This window comes from Haliotis rufescens, unplaced genomic scaffold (genome assembly GCF_023055435.1).
Source record: "Haliotis rufescens isolate VD_foot unplaced genomic scaffold, xgHalRufe1.0.p SCAF_1, whole genome shotgun sequence".
Lineage (NCBI taxonomy): Eukaryota > Metazoa > Mollusca > Gastropoda > Lepetellida > Haliotidae > Haliotis > Haliotis rufescens.
This window is the reverse complement of record NW_025963779.1, coordinates 25,580,496-25,606,537: the sequence shown is the minus strand read 5'-3', so window position 1 is coordinate 25,606,537 and position 26,042 is coordinate 25,580,496. Positions and strand designations below refer to the sequence as shown.

At 37.9% G+C, this 26,042-nt stretch overlaps 1 protein-coding gene and 1 long non-coding RNA gene across 2 annotated transcripts in view; one reads left to right on the top strand and one right to left on the bottom strand.

The window, feature by feature from the left end:
* The window catches only part of LOC124131694 (potassium voltage-gated channel subfamily KQT member 1-like), a 197,304-nt gene extending 177,667 nt beyond the window's left edge, over nt 1–19,637 (top strand). The window contains exons 9-14 of the mRNA XM_048393881.1: nt 2,793–2,810; nt 3,701–3,718; nt 5,897–6,000; nt 6,499–6,700; nt 8,678–8,774; nt 10,262–19,637. Coding sequence (XP_048249838.1) covers nt 2,793–2,810; nt 3,701–3,718; nt 5,897–6,000; nt 6,499–6,700; nt 8,678–8,774; nt 10,262–11,074 — 1,252 coding nt within the window. The 3' untranslated portion in view covers nt 11,075–19,637. The remainder of the gene's footprint in view (nt 1–2,792; nt 2,811–3,700; nt 3,719–5,896; nt 6,001–6,498; nt 6,701–8,677; nt 8,775–10,261) is intronic.
* The window catches only part of LOC124131695, a 30,175-nt gene continuing 9,972 nt past the window's right edge, over nt 5,840–26,042 (bottom strand). The window contains exons 2-3 of the long non-coding RNA XR_006860699.1: nt 6,487–6,689; nt 5,840–5,948 (exon numbers count right to left, since the gene is read on the bottom strand). This is a non-coding gene — a long non-coding RNA (uncharacterized LOC124131695). The remainder of the gene's footprint in view (nt 5,949–6,486; nt 6,690–26,042) is intronic.

Genomic DNA, 26,042 nt, shown 5'->3' with positions numbered 1-26,042 from the left:
CTATGAACACGTTCCTTCTGATTTATATATGTTTGAACAAAGCTAAAACTTCAGTCAACTTCAGTGTATGCATGACCACATCGTTTTCTATGTGTATCTAAATACATTCTGTCAAACTACATGTATTCCCAATCTGACATTTTGTACCCATCTCTTGACACCAACAGCGGATACCCGTGTAGGGTCGGGTAATAGGGATGTGGGTACCCAGGTAGTAAATTTGGACGCGTCCCAGCCCTAGTATGTAGCTTAGACATGTTGGGTGTTCCCCACCATGAAATTGCTGGAATATTGTTAAAAGTGGTGTAAAACAGTACTCTTACTGACTCAATTTAGCCAGTACTCCGGAAAGTCTAAGGTCACCAAAATATCAAATGAATTGATAATAAACAGTTAAATGATACAATTTCACAACAGCTTGATACAAATAATAAAGAAAAGTTGTCATAAATGTAGTGGATAAATGGGTGGTTGTTGTTTTTTGTTTTTTTCTTTGTTGATAATTAAAGAAAGAAAAGAAAAACTAAGTACAAGTTGTATGTATATTGAACTGATCCATGATTCATGTCTTGAACTGATCCCCTTCAAGTTCAGTTATCATGTAATCTGGGCACTGGTGCTGAAATACCCGTGGCAGAATTACTTCCTTTAGCTGTGTCAGGATCTGCTGTCCGTGAGTTTGAATCCCAGATTTGCTCTGATTATGGTTCTGACACTACTGTACCCATACCTGTTGGTTTACCCATAATCATAAACATCTAAGACCTACATCTCTTAGGATGTTCCTACAACATAAGCTGACACACTATGATAAAGAAATACTGTTCAACATGACATTAACCCCACTCACTCACTCACTCACTCACTCACTCACATTGCGACAGCTGTGTAACACACTGACTTTTTTAGTTTAGTCTGTTATTTCACATGCTCTGTCATCTTCTTTCTGTCAAGCCAGCAACCTTCTGTCTTTAAACATCAAAATAACAGCAACAGCTCTTCCAGTAAATAGCACTAGCACTAAATTAATGTTTCTCAGGCACATTTTCTCAAGTGAAGAGGGAGGGAGGTGTCTTATTTTCTTTCTTTTTTTAATTATTGAAAATACAAGTGATGAGGGAGGAACACATGTTTTTGTTTGCCAGCATGAATACAAACAAACACCACCGGGCACACAATGACTTCATCACTTTAACCGTTAGCCTGCTGAATTTCTAGCACACTTTGTTATACAATGTCACTTTTCAGCCATGGATAAGTGAGCCTGCATCATATATTTTGCAAAATATATTAATTTTTCAAATGGCAGTAAAAACGACAGATGCGCATGGTTTATAGCATGTTCCTGAGGCAAAGGAGTTAACTGACTGTAAATGTCCAGTCTCCACCCTTGCTGAACTTGGCAATTCTGGAATTGATCAAACGTAATCCGAGTCCTACTGACCAATCATATTCCACCTCTCATATCACTTGCATTAGCCCAGTGGAGACAATCTGATCGATAATCAAGATCTATATTGTAATAAAACGAGTCTTACTTTCACGAAGTGCATCAAATCACATGAGCGCCTTGATTAAAAACATGAAAAGATTTGGAAAATAGCTGCTGACGCCCAGTTGACGGTACACATGCTTTGCAAATCCTGCAATCAACCGAAATCTGCACAGCAGTTAACATAGACTCGGTAGTCCAGTCATAATATAACTCCATTATTGCAGCCTAGTTCAGCAAGAATGGAAACCAGACTTTTATAGTCAGTTAACTCCCTTGCCTCAAGGAAAATGGTTTTATAGTGAGTCTGAGAAACTTGCCCTTGTGTGTATGAGGTGGTGATGAGTAGTGATGTTAAAACAAGGAATGTATTGTGATTATTATGCATATAATGCCAGGTCTGTCAGACAGGTGTATCTCAAATTCCTGACATTCAAAGAAAATATGTTTGACAATTTTAATTTACATTTGTTTAAAACTGATTTACCAGGATGTGTATATTCATTTAGTATTGCTGTTTTGTTTTGTTTTGTTTTGTTTTGTATGTGATGTTCTTGTAGTCCATTCTTGGACCGTGTTTGTATTCCTGAACACTAAGTTTTAAACATTGTTAACTGTTCATTTTATAACAATTTAAAGCAAACACTTCACCAAGATCGTATTGATATATCATAATGGACACTTATTGCAATGTTTTGAAATTAAGTCCAGTTCAAAAATATTTTTGTTCTCATAGTCTATCATGATTTAAGTAATCTTGATTCTAGCGACCGCATGACTTCTTGTGGCAACACCCCTTTGACTTGATTTATGAAGAGAAGGGCTGAGGGGTTTAAGGATGCCAACATATCAGACAGATTATGAAGATTGTGTTAAAAAAGTCCATGTCTGGTAAAGAAACAAAATTTAATTGAGAAATCATTTCTTGACAGTGCTTAATATATATATTTTTAATGTTAGTTGGGGGGAAAGGGCAGGTCATGAGAAACAGGAACCGATGCTTCTCATGAGAGGTGACTAATTGGATCAGGCTTGCGGACTTGGTTGATGGCGTGTACACCATCGGCATGGATCGTTCTGATAATACTGGATTGTCTGGTCCAGATCCAATTTATATTTTTCACAAGCCGCTATCATACATCAAGAATATTGCTGAGTGCAGTGCTAAACAACAAACACACACTCTTGCTCTGTTCGTATGGAACGTTGTTGATCTGTGGTACTGTCTGTGTAAATGCAAATGTTCATGTGAGATATTGGGATATGCTTCAGCTAATATGTGTTTTCGTCTTTCCGCTAGTCTTGTAAATCGCACATGGTAAGTTGGGTCACCAGTCAGTCCGTAGTGACTCTCCCTCTCTGTCTGTTCCCATGCATGGCATAGATGTCCATCTGTCTCTCTAACAATACATCAAATGTTGGTCATTTTCATTTGGAACTAGAACATGCACACTAACATTTCATGAGCTCTCAAATTTCTTTTACCTTAGAATTTTAACCAGTTTTATGAATGAATTACAATTATGTTATATGCAAATAGTTTCAGAAGTCGATTTAGTTTCCTTTGAAACAAACAAGATGGAATAATATTATTATTACATAAATTCATAATTTATGATTTACAATGCAAAAGCAACTTGTACCTTTTGTGTTTGGTTTTTCTGTAGTTTCCAAATGTAAAATGGCCAATACACAAACCCGATGCCAGATTTATATTTTTTGCAGTTATAATCAGTTGAGAAAATTAATGATACTTCAGGTAATCATGCTTTGTAAAATGTGAAGTGTCAATGTCTAAGGAGAGAAGCAGAATCATAATGCTAATTCCATATCTCAGTACGAACGTTTATTACATCAAATTATGAATTGATTCATTATTTATAATACTCCCTATCATATCAGATGAAACATTGTGTGTTAATGTTTGCTAATTTCATCTATGTTTGAATAACTGAATCTTTACAAGGACAATAGATTAATCCCCAATTGTCACTCTACGATTCAGTGATGCAGCTGTTAGGATGAATTCTAGTATGACAATTGAGGATATTAAGTAAATCTGAAGAGAAAAAATTCAAGTTGTCCCTTTTTTTGCAACTTGAGATAACAATTTTCATGAAAAAAAAATCAACATTTTTTTATAAAATGTATGAAATGTATATCCTTATTATGATAACAGCGTTGCACTCTCTTCTCTCTCTCTTACAGTCTTCTATACACTACCAGGTATTTTTCTTTCACTTCAAGACTTTTTGATTTCTCAAAGCTTACATCCCTTCTAAATCTGTATAGCTTAAATCTCTCTTACTGGTGCATTATTTTTCTGAATAAGTGTTTCCTGCATAGTAAAAGCTCTTGCAAATGCTTCCATTTGATAACTTGGTCCCTGGTCAAAGGGAGGTAACCCTGAGAGCTGATGGGCACCACTAACAAGAAAGATACAGTATGAAGAAATGTTAAGATGAGAATCAAATGTTTTTCATAAGACAAAAAGGATTGTACATGGTGCACAGATACTTTTCTTGTTTGGTTGTTTAGTGGAATACTATTAGGCAGTTTCCCTATAGAAGAAAACTCTTTTAGCCAGTCAGTCTAATAGAGAATAGCTTAATCATAGATTGATTTAGATGTAGCGAAGTCTCAGTGTTTAGAACATTATATTGTCTCCTTTTTGTAAAGGGACATTGTCTAGTTTTACAAAGGATAGTAGTCCTATCACAAACTGAAGGTAATGCGATCATTACTGAACCCATTGCAACAAAATCATCAATCGTACAAAATTTCTTTATCCAAAATGAACTTTTTTGATAGTGTTTGTCAACATGGTAGTAGAGAAAAGTAAATCTTGTACATGGTAATGTGAATTAGTTTCATCAGATCTGTTCTTTTCAATCACAAGAAGCCGCAAAATTTAACGTATTACTTGACAACCCAGTATAGATAGGAACGATGTTTGAGAGATGAAGGAAGTTTGTGATGGTCAAAGAAAAGAATACTAAAGCACTTTGTATGATTTTGATATGACCAATAGTTGTTTTAACTAGGCTTAAGAATTGATACTACCTGACAGATGGCCTCCTAAGTTAGGTGATTTGGACAGTTGGTTCTGAGACAATCTTGGAACATTGATTTTCATCATCTTTGTTTTAGTGTTTCAAACACGGCTACCAAGTAGGACTAACATCTAGCCTCTGAAATATTTTACAGAAAAAAATAGTTCTTAAATTATAGTTATAAAATATTATGAAAAGGAGCCCAGAGACTTTCTTCATTTTCAGATACTGCAGTAATCTAGACTTGCCAAACCTTTTAGACTTGCATGGGCTGTATAAGATATATTTGTTTCCGGGTCTGTATGACAGACTAAGGTACCATATATCCCTGTCTATAATGTGACCCTACTTATAAGGCAAGCCCCCTGTACACGGCTTCAAAATTGACCCTAAATCATATATAGTGACCTAGTAGGTAAATTAATGAAAGTGCAGTGTGGTTCAGGAGTTGCTTCCCTTGGTCATGCCAGAATCTGATGATCCTGGGTTCTAAACACTGATTACCCTATGTTTCCTGGTATATACGCCGATTATGGATTAACTCAAGTGATGAAGTCTGCGACCTGCATCAGTTTCTGTTGGCCGGTGTAGATGTTCCATAGTTCCTAAGACTGTCAGTTCATATTCTCCTTTTAAAGTCCAACACTACCTAATTAACACTGGGTTGTCAATGAAAAATCTTAATTTTATTATTAATGGTTTTAAGTTGTTCTGCAACATATTTTTGATCAATAAATAAAAAATTCAATGTATTTCTTTAGTATCATTGAAACCAAAGTTTGTTACTTTTACAAAAGACAAATATAATCCGGCATTTTGTGTACACTGCACTACGCTTCATGTCTTTTGGGCTGGTCACAGCTTGACACAGGAAATGCTGTGACTCTGCACATCCACATTCAATCAGACTTAGACCTGAAAGATCAGTTTCCCACTGAATTCTGAAAGCAGTCAGATACAATTCATTTCTGAGCCAGAAGCTTGTGTGAAATATCAAGATACAATAATTAACTTTGAACGCTTAAAGATTGATTTTTGTATCTCAAAAATAATATATGAATATTGATAACAGGATTGTTCTATTCAACAGTTCTAAACTAACAGTTCTAAACTCTTTCAGCAGTCTATCAGAAGACAGTTCTTTATGTTGGTTTTTACTTTAAGAAATGAACTTTTAACATATGTTCTCTGCATCAATGTTCTTTAATATATGGGCGGAGTCACAGCATCTTACATGATGCACATGTCACATCACATCACCATGTTTGCACCTTAAAATTAACATATATATAAGCACATGTTGATTTAATTAATAGGATACAAATGTTGATCTTACTTTTCTTTTCTGTAGGAGTCACCTGAGCTTAGCCACTGGCATAGCGGAGCAGCGCACACTGGACCATCTGCCCGTCAAGAAGGAAAACTCAATATCATCCATATGTAAAGATTCTGAGGGTGAGTGGGTGGGTGGGTGGTGAGTGGATGATGGGCTGGTGAGTGGATGGATGGTGAATGGATGATGGATGGATGGTGAGTGGATGGATCGGTGAGTGGGTGGGTGCATGGTGAGTGGGTGATGGATGGATGGTGAGTGGGTGGGTGAAAGGTCAGTGGGTGATGGCTGGATGGTGAGTGCTGGGTGGATGGTGAGTTGGTGATGACTAGATGGGTGAGTGGGTGGGTGGATGATGGATGGATGGGTGTGTGAGTTGGAATGGGTGAGTGGAAGATGGATGATTAGATGGATAGATGGTGAGTGGATGAGTGGGTGTGTACGGGTGGGTGGATTAGCTTAGATGGATGTGACATTTTTTACAAATCTGGTTACATTACTATGTAATGAAAACAGTGTATGAAAGATTTATTGTTTGATTTTGGCGTAGTTTATTAATAGCGATCATCACATTATGTGTTCATTCAGATTTAACTCTTGTTATTCACCTCATATTTTAGACGAACCAGACTTGTCCCCAAGGGTCCAGCAGCTGACAGACGTACACAAAAGAGCAATTCGGTCCATACGCAAGATGAAATATTACGTTGCTCGCCGGAAGTTCCGAGAGGCTCTGAGGCCTTATGATGTGAAGGATGTCATTGAACAGTACTCCGCTGGCCATATTGATATGCTTGGCAGAATCAAGAACCTGCAAGCAAGGTGTGTGGGATGAAGAACATGAAGCGGTGATGGAGAAGCTTCATCTTCTTGTTGAGAACCAAAACTTGAGCTGAGAAATATATATTTTGTGAGGCATAACCCACATTAGGCCTTAAATTATGTTTCTTTCTTATTTCTTTACGGATTCGCCTTCCTTAAAAATTGACTGCTTTGAGAATAGAAATGGGGGGGGGCGCTTATTGGGTCGAATACGGTAACAAGTCAGATTCTAGATTTGTAATATTTAGGAGGACCCAAACCAGGCCAAGACGTTTTATTGTTTTTATATCATCTGCTGGTCTAACTCAAACTTAAGGATTTAAAAATCCTGTATAATTTCTTTTTTAATTTTTTAATTTCCTTGACCTGCCAAACATTTTTTTTATTCTCAAAATCTGTAACTAACCCCCCCAAACAGAAGTCTGGCCTTATTAACAAACCTACATGAAAACTTGGGCTGAATATCAAGGCACTTTTACTGTTATTAGTATTATGATTGTTGAAACAACTATATTTTGATACCTTTAGGCCTTTTACTGAACGTTTTTAGGATAACGGACCCAAATCATTTTTTAAAAATAATTTTATCACTGACGACCCTAAAAACATTCATATTAGAATAAAAAAATACATTTCTAGAATTACACAACACATTATATCTAAAATGGATAGAATTATCATCAAACTGCCCGCATGTTATCAAAAAGGAGTGGGCCACTGTAACTTGATATATAATGTTTCAGAACCGATATTGTTGTTTCTTTTTATTTAATAACAAATTCCATCCATTTTAGCTATAATAACGGTAACGCTATTTTTCAGGGCATTATCATTTGCAGAAGCCCTCGGTTAATCGAAGACCTCGGGCTTCTACAAATGATAATGCCCTGAAAAATAGTGTTACCCTTATAGTAGGGCTGGTACAGGTAGCTCGGGTACCTGGGTCGGGTGGGTACTGAGTATAGGACCCGGGTACCCACAGGAGTACCTGGACCCATGGTTAGTCACGTGATATATTGTTTCATGACAAAAAAGTCACAATAATTGTAACTACATGGTTACACAACAATTTTAAGTTTCTTCTGACTTATATCTGTTTGAACAAAGCTAAAACTTCAGTCAACTTCAGTGTATGCATGACCACATTGTTTCATACATGTATCTAAAAACATTCTGCCAGGGCTACTGTCAAACTATTCCCAATCTGACATTTTGTACCCATCTCTTGACACCAACAGTGGGTACCCGTGTAGGGTCGGGTAATAGGGATGTGGGTACCCGGGTAGTAAAGTTGGACTCGTTCAAGCCCTACCTTATAGTAATCAGACTACTTTGCTATCAAGAGGTATAGCTTCTGCAATGATTTGCCTGACAATTCAGTGTTAACAGTGAGAGGCAGCCATCACACATTCAGGGACCTTGCCTTGACATATCAGAATTATTATTTTTGTTCCGACCAAACTGAATTGTTTTGTGGAAAAGTTGGAAACCAACATAAAAAACGGACAGCCTGACTGTCCTATTATGTAGATTTTTAGTCCTGATGAAAAAGCTTATCACATCATCCAAAAAGTCACATGCTCGATTATCATGTGTATTATATCGACAGCCGAGGGGTTGTTATGTTTGCCAGTTATTTTTATTTAAAAAAACTGTTTATTTTTGGGGGCACGGGTGGCCCAGTCGTCTAAGGTGCCGCGATTTGCTGTGCAGAGTTGCGTCCATTGGACAAGCCAGAAACCAATGATTGTGGGTTCAAATCCCGGTTTGCCCTGATTATGTTTCTAGGTCTGTCAGTACCATACCCATGCTCGTGGGTTTCACCGAAGTGGTAAACGTCAGAGACCTGCATCACTTCAGGCTTTCCTTCCACAGGTGTTAAACAACAAGCAAACAAGCAAGCAAACAAAGTTATCACTTGACCTCTATTTTCAGACTTGACCTGTATTTTTTTTTAGACTTGACCTCTACTTTCAGACTTGACCAGATTTTGGGCAAAGTAGGCAGTAAAAACAAGGATGTGTATGATTCCAAACAGAGCCTTGCTTCTCGAGTGGTAAAAGTTGAAAGATCAGTAAGTCCTGTTGAAGTCTTATTAAAGTCACAATGTCATTTTTTGGTTTGAAAATATGTTGATTAGCAGTTAAGTCAGCAGAAGTTATTGACAGAGGTGAGTGTCTGCACCTATAGAGGTGAATTAAACACTTTAAAAAAGGAGGTGCACACTACCCTACACACATATATGACAGGGGGGGTGGGGGCTAAGACAGGATGACATGTAAGGTATCTAAACATGGTCGCATACACGCATACGCATGCACGAACGCACACACGTGCGTACGCAAACAGATACACATGCACACACACATACAGACACACATGCACACACAGAGGATCTGCCTGAGCACATGTTAGAAATATGCTTATATGCATGTTTACAGACAACTATTGTGTTGTATAGCTGATGCTAGTTGACGCTAATTTAGGGAATAATGACATGTGACACAGGGATTTACCTTAACTTACAAAAGTGGGAGCCCAGGAGACCCCTAATAATCAATTTGAAGGGTCCTTGCAGACAATATGAGGGTCCTGTATAGTAATGAAATGGAGTAGTGAACTGTATGTTTGGATAATGACTTTAGAGTCTGGAATGAATCATCAATTCAAGTGGACAGTGGTCATATATGAATGATGGATGAAATAACAGACACCCATAACTGCTCTTGATGTACAATATAAGTTGCAGCAGAATCCCTCGGGGTACATTGGGCTCGTGGTATAATTCCTAACAAGGGACGCATAAAACCACATATACCCGAGTGATACTGCTACAACAAATTTATCTTACCGATATGTTTTAATATAACATAAATAATTCACATAAATTCCAAATTGATAGAAAACAGCTGTTCCATTGAGATGAGATTAGCTGTATGTCACGTGATATCCATTGGCTTGGAAAAAGCAAGCAGCTTTTTGCTTTGAAGCGGGGTATCAGGATTTATTCTGTCTCTCAGAAATCCACGTGCAGCCTGTAGTGCTCCTGGTGGGGTATAAAAGATTTATTTCCCCGCTGAGAAATTTATTACCCTCCAAGGCGGGTTACACAGTAATTTATCAAAATCACATGGACCAATCAGATATGATCATTCTGACATGGAGGTATGATAATGAATATTATTGTGTGTCCCTCAGGGCACGGTATATGAGTCCATTCTCTACATTTGTGCTTACTGGAGCACATTTGTGTGTCGCATAAAACCCTGTGACATATTTTCAAAGATGTGTTATTGCTCATTAGACTTACAATACATTACCAACTGATGTGTGTGAGGATCTTGTGGAAGGTAAAGAGAAGTTCTCACTCACTTACTCACTCACTCACTCACTCACTCACTCACTCACTCATATAACAAGTGTGACATTTATTCCTAAAGGAGAAAAGTCTCTGGCCAATACACTTTTCACAAACCTTCCACATTAGCAGCTATCATTATCAAGCCTGGAATGCCCTGATTAATATGTAGTTTTGTGTAAACAGTCACTTTGGTATTTCAGACTGAGGATATAGAAGCCAAACTGGACCTTCTTGTGGATATGTACAAAGAGGATCGCCGAATTCTTTTACAGTATTTACAAACACAGATGTCCAGTCAGACCCAGCCAACACCTGCCAATCAAACAAAGCCTAGACCGATATTGGTGGAGAAACAATTCACAAGTGAACCTGCCACGCCTACAAGTCTTAGTCATAATCCTGTGAAACCTATGCAGCGAAATCTTTCAGATTTAAGCCAAAGAATTAAGAAACGTGTCACTTATCGTTGTCTGTCTTTAAATGACCCCCCTCCAAGATTAAAAAACTGCACCAAAAATGTTATGACACCATTTGCAACATCTGAGGACATGGTGCCCAGTCAAAACCCACCTGTACAGAGTGGCTTAGTGATTGGTTGTAAGGGAGATAACTCTTGTGAGAAGGGAAATAATTATTTGGACAATGACGATGATTCTGATGAACAGGGAGAGGAATACTATGAAAAGGAGGAGAGTCTCAATGGAAAAGAGGACACAACTCCCCTGGAAACAGATCCTTTACTTGGTGAAAGTAGAGATTCAAAGGATAATGTGTCTGAAACAATTCCTGTTACCAACCTGTCAGAACCTCAAGGATTAAAGTCTGGATCAAATTCCACATTCAGTTCCGACATTGATGCTGTGTTTTCCTCACCGGATGATGACAATATATCACAGAATTTTGATGTAAAGTCATCAGTGAATGAAGGATATGTTAGCACAGAAATAAATGAGAACACCCTGGATTTTCATATACAGTGCGAAACCTCCCCATCCAAATACAACCATTGTTGAGGATACGCTCCGTGTTTCTCTGTGCAGGAAAAGAACGACTGTTTAGATATTTTGCCATCATTTATGCCTTGTGGATGTATCAACTATTGGCTGATTCATCATTTTCATTGTAGCTTCTTGTAGTAACAGGAGAACTCAACCAGCTACTATCATGTACTATTCTACTGATAATGTTGAAATGGGTAAGACCAAGAATGGAAATAAAGTTCATCTAGAGACTGACTATTTGTTGGAAATAATGTGGCCCTTAATTATTTTTTGTTCCACCTTCAGTTAAAGTAAATGAAAACAGGTAATTTTAATATGGCTATATTCTATTCATGACATGATCTGTTACCTTTGAGTAGTTGTTAAGAATAAAGGACTTGCTTCATTTCTTACCAAACGCCAAATTGAAGGCACACAATGGATTTGAACATGTTACCAAACTGAATTTATTTGTAACTTTCATGTTTCCTTGGTGGCACAGTGTCTGTGTGCCTATCATTGTGTTTGTTATGATGCTTCATTGGTTCAATATGTTTTTCCGGTTAAGATTGAATCTGCACATACATGATCACCGAACATAATGGGGCTTTACATGGATTGACAACATACATGTTTGCAGATTGTTTAAAAAAAATCTAAAATGGTTTCCATGCAAACCATGTTGGAAAGTTCACTATCATTCCAGAATTAGAATCAACGATCTATGTCTCTTTAATGAAGTGTTCTTCGTATTTCAATGGTCAAGTTAACACCTCGCCTTATCTACGGAGTCGGCTTATCCGCGGTCATATACGGTATAGTGTACCAGTCATGAAAACAAGACAGTAGCAGAGGTTTCTCTTGTCCAGTGAGACCTTTCTGGCCTGGACACTGTAAATCTGTCCCTACTAGTGCTGCCACTGTTAATTTCTGGATCGAGTGAGTGAGTGAGTGAGTATGGTTTTACACCGCTTTTAGCAATATTCCAGCAATGTCACGGCGGGGGACACCAGAAATGGGCTTCACACAATGTACCCATGTCGGGAATCGAACCTGGGTCTTCGGCGTGACAAGCGAACGCTTTAACCACTAGGCTACCCGACCGCCCCGATCCAGTTAGTGATGACACTGGTGTTCTGGACACTGCTAGTCCCAACAGTGTTGGTCTGCAATGCCGACTTCTGGATAGTAATGGGTGGAAAATATATCTTCTTGACTCCATTGTATGGGAACCTGTTAATCCAGATGCCCAGTGATAATAATATAGATAAATTTATGTAAGCCAATATCAAGATTGAACCTGCTCTAGGCTCTTTCATCTGTGCTCTTTCATCTGGTAGTGAACAGAGTTTCTTTGCGAGCTATATGGGCATTGGAACAAATGTGTTTTTAACAGTCCCTTTCGTTTATGGATGTGTTTGGCACTCTCGATGTCGATGGGAATGTTGTTCCAAAATGAAATCTTGGTAGAAAGAGCATTCTTGATCCTTCCTCGAAAGTTGTGAAATGTAGACACCAAGGGCTGGAGCTACAGAAATATTGCTCGACATAAAGGGAAAGATGACTATTGGAAAGTTGAAGTCATCCCTCTTGTCATACAGTCTTGTGGAGAGTGTTTTGCCACTATGAATCTTTATGGATAGATCTAACTATGAGACAAATGAAATGATCTCACTGGTCTCCTTTATTTCTAGTTCAGGTGGGTAAATCAGTGAACGGGATTTGGCTATTTGTTTTACTTAACAGATATCAGATCATCTATTTCTGATGCTTAAGTTAAACTTCTTGGCCAAATTACCTTGTTTTGATTTTGCCAATCCGAGCTGAAATTCAGATTCATATGCATAAAGAAACAGATCAGTCGCCAAAAGACTTAGTTGGAGGAACAAGCAGGAAGTGATGGTGTCCAGATTAAGCAGGTTACACTGTCTACTTGATTTAACTAAATTACTGCTCCATATAAACCTATTCTAATCCTTGATACTCAGTGGATATGAGGTTAGCTACAAATGACAAGCATATCAAATGTAGGAAATATGTGAGTGAGTGAGTATAGTTTTACACCTCTTTTAGAAATATTCCAGCAATTATGGGCTGGGGACACCAGAAATGGGCTTCATACATTGTACTCGTGGGGAATCGAACCTTGGCCTCTGGCATGTTGAGTGAACACTTTAGCCACTAGGCTACCCCACGGCAAGTAATATGTCTCTGCGTGGGTCACATTGCGTGGGCGTGGGCTACAGGCAACTCTCTCAGCCAACACTCCTCTCGTACACACCTCAACATATGTCTCCATGAAGTTAGCTATGGATCACATTGATCTCTGAATGTTGCATACATTATCATTCCATCATCAAAAGATGGAATGTTTTCATAGGGCTGGTCCCCTAATGTAGATATGTTGATATGTAGGTTTTCATTTGATAGTAATACTATTAGTAAACTCTACGTGTATTTGGAATGAGTTCATTTTTCTTCCTGTCTCTTAGATTATTTCTTAGTGTGTATATATATTTATATCCACTGATTGTTGTGATGATTGGGAGCAGTTATAACCTGTTCTATCATCAGATACTTATATTAGTTAAGCAAGGTGGTTGCTGAGAGTCCTTGGATGGCTGACCGATTTCTGCAGTTTGTCTCCTGAGAGTTTCTAGGGCTTGGGTCCGTCCCAAATTGAAGCACATGTTACACGTCATCTTTGGCAAGTGACTTTGTTTGAGGGAGATGAGATTGAAAATGAAGTGCTTACTGATCCATTGATTAAGTAATGATTCCATGTGCACTTTGAACATGATGTCTAAAAGCGCCATACAAATAGACAATTATAATATAACATGCAATGTACAAAAGCAAAGGTCGAGTCAAATCCTGAATTATATTATGGCAACTGGTTCATGTCAATCGGGAAGTAACCTGACTACCAGAATAATATATCAATTCAACTACATGTACGACGTTTTCTTTGAAGCATTAAGGTTTATTTAGGAATGTTGTTAATTATTGTAAACTTCTAATTATTACATATATAATGACATTTGTATCATTGATAAGTGGTAATGTCACTATTATCAACTATTTTCATCATGAACAAAGATTATAAATTACCATTAACTATATATCAATATTTATTGCATTTTTTTAGAAAGATGCATGTATACATTACTTTATCAAAATATACTTTCTACCTCTACTTTATCTACAGAAAATGGTTTGTAAGTGTGAATTGTCTCGATTATTAATGGTCTTTTTAGTTATTAATTGGTCTAGTTTGTAAATATGCAATGCCTTGTAGATGTTTAGTCAGATATTTTCCCATGTAGAATAGTAACTTATTTCGGGCTATTTCGGGATGGACTGATGCCTAAAGATAGCCATTGAGCCATATTTAAAAGACTGGAGAACTAAAGCAATATCTGACTTTCTTATGTCACAGTGGAATTTCCCTTCTGTTGCAGTCAACAACAACAAAAAAAGTCCTCCTGTCAATACGTCTTATTTGTGTACCTTTTGTATCAAAGACACTTGCTGTATCTAAGATTCGCCAGTGCATTTTGATCCACACAGTTTCAAATTTTGTTAATTGCCTCATACTCATATATCCAATGAGGACATTTGATCAGAAACATTGCAGCTGTCTGTTTATAAACATTTTCCACATGGACTTAAAAGTGGAATTGCGATGCTAAGAACAGCATCATGATGTTAGTCTATCGTTGATTTAAGCACATGCATATGAATAGAACCCCCAATGGAATTTCTTCAGAGCATTTTGAAATTGCTCAGCTACTTCATCGACTGAAATTTTGTAATCTTTACAAATTTGACAGTGTCAGCAATGGTGCCCGGTATGGCGCCAGTTCAGAAGTTTGATGTTGGATAAAAACCAGTTTTTTAAAGTAATTAAAATAAACTGATCCTATTTTCAGTCATATACTGTTTGGTGTTGGCATTAAATATGTCCAGTCTTTCACACGGTTCCTGTAGGGTTTTCAATGGTGGTAAGCGAGTGTTGGTGCAGTGTGTAATATTGAATAGAAGATTTGATCTATTAAAATCCTGCAAATGGTTTTGAACACCTAGTATAAAAACTTCAGTCAATAAACGTTCTGAAAAAGCAGGGCAAAACACAAGAATGTGTGCCAAAAAAGGCAACTAATTCAATAAAAAAAAAATTGTTTTGGTTTGGGTGGGTGGGGGGCAGTATGTTATTATGTTTTTATCTAACATCAAACTGGCCGTCATAGACATCAGTCCAATTCCAATTGCATCAGTTGAATGAGTTATCTTGTCGGATATTTACAGGATCCTATTGTAATGCGGGTTTAGCATCAGCGTGTGTATGAGTAATCACCACTTCCACTACTATACTAGAAAACAACGACTTCAAGTCTTTCAATACTGAAGAGACTCACTCAACATCACATGTGAATAATGAGCTGTACTCCTTAAGAAAACTGTGTGTTGGTATAAAAAGTGTACTTACAAATATTAAGAGTTTAGGAATTTGTTAAACTTGTAGGTCTGTGTTCTTGTTGCCAACCATTAGAATCTAACGTGTTGATGACCCTGCAGATTCCAAAATGTCTTACTGTTAATGTCTTACCTGCTCTCTGCTTTCCAAAGTGCTCATTCAAACCCTGATGAATGTATATTTGAATAAAATGTATTAAGACCATCAACATGAATCGCATTTTATATTTGATGTGAAAGATGTGGTTGTTTTCATAATGACTCTGCTGCTTTTAAGGAATGTACAGATTAATAACAGCTTAGCAGGTTCCTTTATAAAGGCTTGTATTTTCATAAGCATATTCTTTTTGAAACCTGCAGACCACAGTAGGATACCACAGGAAGAAATATATTGTTCTTAACATTTACAAGACGCACAGAAACTCTTACATAGTATTTTTATTCTAACCTACCTATATTTTGACTACGGTGTTTGATTGGTATAGGTGTTCAGCTTTAGAGATTTAAGTATTTGGGTTTAAATCATTTGTCAGTATGATTTTACGCCCTTTTTTAGCAATATTCCAGTAATATCGTGGCGGGGGACACCAGAAATTGTCATCACAAATTTTCCCACGTGTGGTATCGAAACCTGTATTTTGGCATGATGAGCGAACACTTTAACCACTAGGCTCCAACTGCAGTCCCAATAGTCATGGAAACTCATGATTGATAGTTTTGATCAGTAGTTTTCTTCTTTAAAGTATGTTTTTACATGTGTAGCTGTCGTGAGCATTTGCTGAATATTTTGTTTTAAAAAATGATGCAATTTGTTGTTTTACTTTGCTATGTGTTGACTGTTATAAACGATGTTTTAATCTAAAAAAATAAGTATTGAATCCATATAAATGTATTATTCTCATTCCTGAGAATATTGGCCATCATCATCTTAACCATGTGTGTCCTACAAATGTATATGTTACAGATCTTACATCTAATTCATGTTTGTATTTTACATATATAAAACAACAGAAAAATATGCATGGTACACACTATTTATTTTTCCAAAAGATGAGGATCACTTATTATTCCTGCATTTTGGGAGGCACAGGTGGGTATTGTGCTGTTCAGAGGCCGCCAAGGGTTCTCTGGTCTGGGGTACAAGGGATCTCTGGTCTTGGGTACAAGGGATCTCTGGTATGGGGTACAAGGGTTCTCTGGTATGGGGTACAAGGGATCTCTGGTTTGGGGTACAAGGGTTCTCTGGTATGGGGTACAAGGGATCTCTGGTATGGGGTACAAGGGATCTCTGGTATGGGGTACAAGGGTTCTCTGGTATGGGGTACAAGGGATCTCTGGTATGGGGTACAAGGGATCTCTGGTCTGGGGTACAAGGGATCTCTGGTTTGGGGTGCAAGGACTCTCTGGTTTGGGGTGCAAGGGTTCTCTGGGGTTCAAAGCATTGGTCTGACAGTACTACAGTCATCTCTATGACGTCTTACACAATGGCAACATACAAATGGACTTTAGGTCTCCTATATACCCATAGCATTAGCAGTGATAACTATAAAGCACAGAATATATCTTAAATGCGGATTTAATAGAATTTTGACATGGTGAGAAAACCCAAGTTAACTACTCACTTATGTATCACGATTGTATATGGGATTTCTGTATTAGCTGTCATTATTTCAGTGTTAAATAGCAAATATACCACATCAACATCAGAGAATAACCAGTCTCAATTATCTGTCGAAACGATTCCATTGGGTGTAACAGGCAAAATCAAAGTCAGTAGGTGTAAGGGAAAAGGGTAAGTCTTGTTGTACCTATATCCTCCGCCACTCACACAATTAGCATACAAATGTAAGTGTTTATTTGTTTCTTACTCCGATCAACAGTACTCCTGACATACGATGACAGACTCTCTATTTTGAACTCCCATATTCTTGTTTATATGTACATTTTTAAACAGCTCCACGTAAAAGTCAAACTTCACCATCGTTGCCGCAGTCACACCTTGTTTTTCAAACCACTAGGTGCTTGGAAGTGTGAAGGTCATGTGAAGGTCATGTGAAGGTCAACGGCAAACGCAAAGCCTGAAAAACACATGTAGTTTGTTTTCCACCCAACTCGAGTAGGATATTTGGTTGGTTAATGAAACTTGGTACATAAAGTCTTTGGGGCAGGCCCATAGAGTTTTTGGTGACCCACACGTAAGTATAAGGCCACAGTAAAGTTGGTCAAAACATATGTTTGACATTTCAGGCAGATGTGCATGTACCGGTATTGATTATGTGATTTGCATGACAAGTTATGATACCACTGGTAAAACACAGCGACCTACTTTTGGTGAGTAGTATATAGAGGATATTTCATGTGTCGAGTATATGTGTATGAGAGACACGAGTGAAAACATCTCCTTTTTCCATGTTACGAGATAGGGACATGATATTTCACGAGACACATCAAATATCCTATTTATTATATATACTTTTTGTGTAATTGTCTATTATTTCATTATTTCATTACAAATGTAAAACCTTGAAACGTAAATTCACCCTTCCTTACACACAGGGGCCGTTCACCACCCCTTGTATTCGCGACTTTAGAAGTAGTTTAGTGTTGACAAAATCTTTAAAAATATAAACAAAAGTATCAAAAAATAGCAGCTCAGAAAGCTCAGTCTATCACACTGAAGTATATAATATATGATACAGTGCATGTTTTAGACGTTAAAGTGATTAAAACCAAGGGACATGATACTTGGTTTACATGCTGTACTGCCCTTGGGAATACTCTTGGAATAATTGCAACTATTAATACAGATCAAATTCCCTCTTCAGGTCACTCCATAATATGTTCTTGATAATTCAAGAAGTGTTTACTCTAAACAGAAGTTCAAGTAAGATTTTGAGTGACCCTTGTTGAAGGGCAAGGTCATGTGAATGGTATTTAAAAGGTAGCCCTGCTTCTCTGACTACTGAACCAACCCCCTGTGTTGGTATGGCACATTTGTAAGAGCTAGCCCGTATTTTCACATACCGAAATAATCATGCATGTGATTGTCTGAAATTGAGGGTCAAGGTCATTTGATCAGAAGTTCAAATATAACTTTCTTATTCAGAGAGCTAGAGTCATGTGACTGTTTGAAAGATGTACTGCATTGGGCAAAAGGAATGCATAAAACCTTCATATGACGCTAGCGAGAGACATGGGACTTTTTTTTTAAATGTTACTGCATTGGGCTTGCACTTCCCAAACCATTATTTTGAAAGTGATGCATTTCGGTTCCTAATTATGTGTTAATTTGTTTGAGGCAGTTGTAGGTATGCTTGTCATCACATCAGATGTTATGGTATCACATTGGTGGTATGACTTCTGAAAAGTCTGAAATAGTCGAAAAAGGACTGCTTCTGATCTTCCAAAGACTTAAAAAAAACAAAGGATTTCCTAAAAGTCATTGGCCGTGACATGCATTTATACTTTTTGTATTATTGTATTCTGTAATACTTCTATAAATGTACTTTACAAGAACAATTGCTTAGAACAGAAAATGGTTTAACATTATTTCAACTAAGAGTGGTTCAACATGGACATCCTTATGTTATATCTTGAGTCATGATTCACAGGGTACCTGGCATTTGCAAGAGTTATGATAACATGTTCCAGAGCACCAGTAAACATGTAATTGTTGTATGGGATGGATGATGAACGTGCAGTCACACGATGCAACATTTACACCTAAACTAACGAGCCTTACAGATCCATATCTGGCTCTTCAATGTAAACAAACGAGCCTTACAACTCTATATCTGGCTCTTCAATGTAAACAAACGAGCCTTACAACTCTATATCTGGCTCTTCAATGTAAACTAACGAGCCTTACAACTCTATATCTGGCTCTTCAATGTAAACAAACGAGCCTTACAACTCTATATCTGGTTCTTAGAGGAGGAGAAACAAATGACCCTCACAGCTCCACATTTGGCCCTTAAATGGAGCCTCTGAAACAGATGAAAATACAATTTATCCGTCATCTTCTCTGGATTAGGATTACATGAGTGTTTACTGTTAATATTGTCAGAATGTTTATTTGGATTCTGTTATCATGATTTTTTCATGAATAAAAAGTGTGTCACAATAACTTGTAAAGGGTTGCCTTTCTGTTGTGTCATTGATGTGGCGGCCATAAAAATCTCCGAGTCCTGCGATTGGATTCTAATTCCGGACCTTCTGATACGAGGTCGGACGCCTTGTCCACATGACCAAAGATATGAACCCAGTCAGAAAACCGATATCATCTGTTGGATGACTCCGCACCTAGCTACATATTCCCTTTTCATCATAAGGACTGCCCAGAACCGCATAAAAGGTTACTGAAACCTCACTCAAACACTCCTTCGTCGGGCAGTTAATGGAAAACCTCGGGCTTCTGCAAATGATAATGCCCTGAAAAATAGCGTTATCCTTATAATATCAATTCCTTTCATTATAAGATGAGGTTCTGCACTTGGGCTGACATTAACGCAAAATGGAATAGTTTCTGTTCTCTGGATTAAATTTTACTTGCATTCAACCATTTGGCAATTTTCTCTAAATCGGCATTAAAATATATTATTCGCAGTAGTATTTGGAATTGTCCATTTCGAGATTGTCTGGACCCCGCCACAAACACAGTAGACTTATAAATAAACAGAAATTCCAAGGTGAATAATAAATACAATAGTTTGTTGGCTCGACGTGCTGAGCCCCATAATTTTAGTTACATTGTATTTGACTTGAGAGGGGTCCTTCTAACGTGAACAAGTAGCTACACACATATATAAACATGCTGTATTTTATAATAATGATTGTACAATTTTGAATATGTTGTAAACCTGTTGCATTTAAAAACATATATATTATCTGATTATTTATTCAATATTCATTTAATGAAATATGCAAGTATCATCATGGTGTTCTGAAGAAATATCGCTGTAAGGCATCCTGCACGGCGTCGTTCACGTTCACCCTCAAATGTACGATAGAAACATCTGCGATTCTGTGTGTTCAATGTTTCACTGTATGTATTTCGCACACGGGCCCGGCCGGGCCATTTAGTGTATTTCCAAAAAGGGAAAAGAAAATTGGCAACCCAGGGGGGAATTTAGTGGTTGCTTATATAGAAAAAATTGGAATTTTTTAGATTTGGAATAGATGCCAAGGGGGTATGGTGGGCGGACTAAGGGAGTTGATTAAGGTGTGATTGTTGGTTTATGTGGTTTGTTTTGGTAGTTTGTTGGATATTAGATGCGCTTAATTAGGTCTGTTTTAATTAAGTATACGCCTAGTGCTTTAAATTTTTCTATTTTATTTTGTGGGTTGAGAATTGCTTCTAGAGTAAGAGCCTTATTTAGATTGAGAGTTGTTTGTAGTGTAGCTCGGTGTGTTTGGTAGTGGATGCAGTGTATGAGTGCGTGTTCTGGGGTTTCTAGGTGTTTGCAGTGTGGGCACTTTCCTGTTGCGTTAATTTTTTTGAGGTGGCTATTTAGGTTGGTGTGTCCTGTTTGAAGTTTAGTGATTATTCTATCGATTTTTTTGGATGGATGAAGGGTTTTTGGTTTGGTTAAGGGTTTTTTAAGAACTTTTTTAATTTGGCTATTTGATTTTAGATAGAGGTTATGCCATTTTTTGGTGATTTTTCGGTTGTTGATACGTTTGATATCTGATTTGGATATGGGTAGCTTTAAGCTTATTTCAGGGATTTTGAGGGATTGTTTAGCAGCTTTGTCGGCGTTTTCGTTGCCGTATATTCCTACGTGGGCGGGGATCCAGATGAGTACTATTTGTTTCCCTGCCTCTGTTAAGTTGTTAGCGCTTTTTAGTATTTGTTTTATGAGTTTGGGGCGGTTTTTTTTATCTGTGGCTGCTCTGTTTATATACGTTCGTGTAGCTGTCCATCTCTCAGAAACAGAGTCAGTTTGGCCTTCGTTTTTGCATCCCTTGGCTTTAGGAGATCTATGACAGATAGCGGATCTAACTGCTATTCTTCTTTTTACCGAGCCCGAGCTGGGGCATAGTCCTGACATTCCAGTAAGAAATGAGCAATGGATTCAGCCTGATTGCAAGATGGACAAACCTTGTCATAGGGCTTTTTGTGACCGTGTCTGGGCCTGCCATTTTTGGGCTATGGAGGCTTTGATTTTGCTTTTTATCTCTAGTTTGCTCAAGGGAATATGTTGTATCCGCTTTGTCAAGAGCTAGCTTCGTTTGTGTGTCTGATTTTTCATTTCCATGAATATCTATGTGAGAGGGGATCAAACCCAGCTCCACCTGTTGCCCTTGGTCCGATAGTTTTGTATATTCGTATAGAATATTATTGACTGTGTTTGGCCTGGAGTTTGAGTTTCTGCCGCTGATGGCTTGAAGTGCATTTAGCGAGTCTGACAGGACGACTGCCTTTGCTTCCGGTAGTTCAGGTATGAGTTTGAATGCATGATGAATTGCCTCCAATTCTGCAGTGAATACTGACTGGCCATCAGGCAGGTGGACCGAATGTGCTTGGGGTTTGGAACTGTGGATATGGATCCCAGAACCAGCACTGTTGTTGATAGGATTCTTGGATCCATCAGTGTATATATGGGCCCAGCCGTCCCAGCTAGTTTGAATTTTAGTGATACCTACTGATCATTATACGGTTGGGTTTTCTTTTTTAGTGACTTCTGATGTTAAAGCAGTGTCAACTTTGGGAGTTTTTAAAGTCCAGGGAGGGTGTCAATCTTTGTAGTGACATTCTGGTGGCTGAATGTCATCACAATTGTGACTTCGGATGAGTTCTCGTACTAATATCGCAGATGGCTTTAGTGAGGGATTTTTCCGAGTTAGGGCTTCATCTCGGGTGTTTTTGTCTTGCCATATCTTTTTTACCAAAGGGTTTGATGTTCGTCCCAAGAACGATAATATTGCCTGCTCTCTTCTTAGTTTCAATAGGAGTTCTCCTGTTTCTACTTGTAGTGTTTCTAGTGAAGTGCCTGTGGCTGCACCTGTGGCCAGCATTAGGGCTTTGTATTGTATTCTGTCGAGGCGGCTCAAGACAATATTTGATACTGAGTGAAAGGACTCACAACCATAGTCAATATTTGATCCGATAACTGATTTGTAGAGGTCCACAGCTGAGTGTCCCTCGATGTGCTCCAAGATGTGCCTGAAATTGCCCGTAATACGTTCAGGGTTTTTTTTACATCTGTTTTCCACATATTCTATATGTTTGCGCCATGTGAGGTGTTGATCAAGGATCACCGCAAGAAACATTGTGGACTTTTCAAATTTGATTGGTTTGCCTTTTATGGAGACACAGGGTATCATAGCATCTTTCCCCCTGCGTTTGAATAGAACTCCTACAATTTTTTTCACTTGAAAGGGTAAATCCGGTCCCATTTATTGCACCATTATCTATTCCGTCCAGGGCTGAATGGAGTTTATGCCGGATTCGTTAAATATCTCTGTGCCTTACCCATATTGCTCCATCATCAGCGAATTTAGAAGTTTGGGTAGGAGAGTTGACATGATCAAAAAGAGCATTGATCATGATGTTAAACAGGGTTGGGCTTATAATGCTGCCTTGTTGGGTGTCATTGTCCAGTGACATAGCATCAGATTGATTGTTCCCTATTTTAACTGATAGCGACCTGTCTTGAACGAAGCTGTCAGTGAAGTTTGCAATGTTCCCTTCTTCTCCAGTTTCTCCTAGTTGGTGAGGAGTCCGTCATGCCATACCATGTCGAAGGCTTTGCTGAAGTGCAGAAATACTGCGGCTAGTATTGTCTGTATAATTGAGCTTTTTTATTTCCTTTTTCCAGTCTTAGAATATGATCTAGACTTAAGTGTCCCTCACTGAAGCCGTTTTGGTCAGGTTTGATGTGGTTGCCATTTACAAGGTGATGCATCAGCCTTTTTGTAACCATGGATTCCATAGCTTTGCACATGTTTGAGGTGAGTGAGATTGGTCGATAAGAGTTTGGTAGGGCTTCATCTCTCCATCGCTTTAGAAGCGTGATAATTGCAGCATGTTCCCATGCTTTTGGGACTTCTCGTTTGGATCATATCGTGTTATACAACTCAGTGAGTAAGCTTTTGGTTTTTCAATATCTCGTTACTGGTTGTGTCAAGACCAGATGCTGTGCCTTTTCTATGTTGTATCGCATCATTAAACTCTGTCACAGTAAATGGTATATTGTATACCAGATGCTTGCTTTGCGGCAGTTTTGAAATCTTAAGCATAAGCATTTTTTCCTGTTTGAATTCTTTGCTGCAATTTTTGTTGCTTCTGACAGATGAGAATTGTTTGGTTAGAATGTTGGCCTTTTCTTTGACTGTATGGGGGTTGGCTAAATTGGGAATTTTTGTAGGTTTACGCTTACCCCAGATTGCGTGTATTTTGCTCCAGACCGTTTTAGCATTTGTTCTTTTTCATTTAGAGATTTGCAGAAGGTCTGCCATGACGCTTTTTCAGAATCGTCTATGAGCTGTTTTACTTTTGTCCTGGCTGCTCGAAATTGGGCAAAGTCTGATTTATCCCTTTTTAACCTATTTGGGGCTTTCTTTCTCACTCTCCTAGCTTTGGTCATTTCCCTGTTCCACCATGGTACCGGAGTTTTGTCCGTTTTGTGGTCTTTTTGGAATTGATTTTTCAGCTGCGGCAATAATTGCTGAGGTGAGATCGTTGCAAAAAAGATCAGGAATACCCGAGGCGACATTTGAGGATTTGAATTATGTACATTCCTTCCTGAATTTAGGCCAATCAGCCTTTGCATAGTCCCATGTGTTATGAGGATTGGGCTGTTCCTCTATTTGTTATGTACTACATGTACCTATGCAGGTGAGTATAGGAAGGTGATCGCGTCCCTATGTGTCATCATGGACTTGCCATTGGCAATGTGAGGCGAGGTTGTTGGTGGCAATTGTGAGGTCAATTGAACTCCACGTGTTGTGGACTTGGTCTTGACGTTTGTGACTGCCGAGTTATGAGATTGTCGTCTTTAACCCAATTCCCTACCATTTTGCCGTATTTGTATGAATCATTTCTGTCTTCGCATAGAAGATTGTGGGCATTAAAGTCACCAAGGATTATCCCATTTTGCATACTATTTGAGCTAGTCTCGTTAGCTCTTCCATGTTTGTTTCATGGGTAACCCTGTTGTATGTTGGCTATGCGTAATTCATTGCCATTTGCCAGTTTTAGGGAGATTACTTGGGTTGCATTTATGACGGGCGTTCGTTTATTTATTCAAATTCCACAAGTTCATACATTGAGTTGTTCGCCTCTTCTGTAGTTGTTTAAATTCTCCGCTGATGTTAGCTACTTCGTTAATTTGAGTCCGGATGTAACTTATTATGTTCCAATTATGCTAATCCAGGAAGTGCATTATACTAGATGACAGCCTTACCAATCCTGTCACACTAATCCTTGTTTACAATTAACACATGCCAATTAACTATACGAACATCCTTTTATATACCTAGATAGAAGTATCGCAATGGACAGTTTATACAAACTGTTTGTCAAACAATATCAGGCAACATTTTAGATTTTGATTAAGCATAACATAAAATAACAGAAACATATATATTAAATTTAACTTTGACAATTCAAGAACTAATATGTGATTGTAGTGAAATGCAATCATCGAAAGTACGAAACTATTAAACAACTTTCTATAATAAAATAGGTATTTAATCAAACAAAGTGTATCCCATATATGTTTCCTTGTATAATTTAAATTATGGATTTTTTATTTTATTATTGCAATCATTGTGACATAACTCTGAAAAGGCTATTGTCTTGTTATTCCGTACTTATGAAGATGTTTGGGAGGTAAGCGTCTGTCAACGAAGCCAGGTGTTACTTATGATACAAACTGATCAATAGTGAAAAGGTATATGAAAAGGTATATGAAAGTTTATTCAAAATGTTTATATTTATTTTGCATTTGGAACATGGGAGTTAGGCAACTTGAAAAATGATACATTAGGGAACAGAAAAGTCAAATAAAAATAAACAGTAAGGTAGAAAAAAAGAAAGGGGTTTTAAATTGTTTCTTTCTTGGTAGCCGCGTATTGTTGTTGTTGGTGCGCTCATTTGCAATTAATTGAAGTGCCGCTGAAAACTGGAAAAGCAGTTGAAGTCAGGCACCCGACAATGTACATTGACAATGGTCCCGTATCGTTCATGCCATCAACGTATTAAGTGTAAATTCATAAAGATGTCATGTTTGTGTTACCAAGGGACAGATATGTGATGGTTTAAATGGACATGCCTGTGTTTGATTGTACATTATATATTGCTTAATTTAACAAAAATGTAATATACACTCTTCAAAAAAAAGCGCACAAATCATCCGGTATATAATTTGGATATATGTTATTGGAAAATGTTTGTGGCCTGATATTCGACAAACGGTGCGTCCAAACGCAGCCATTGTCGATTTGCAATGTCTTAAACGGCATTGTTTTCACACTTGTTCCAAAATGTCATTGAGGAAAACAGTAAAGCAAAATGCACGCG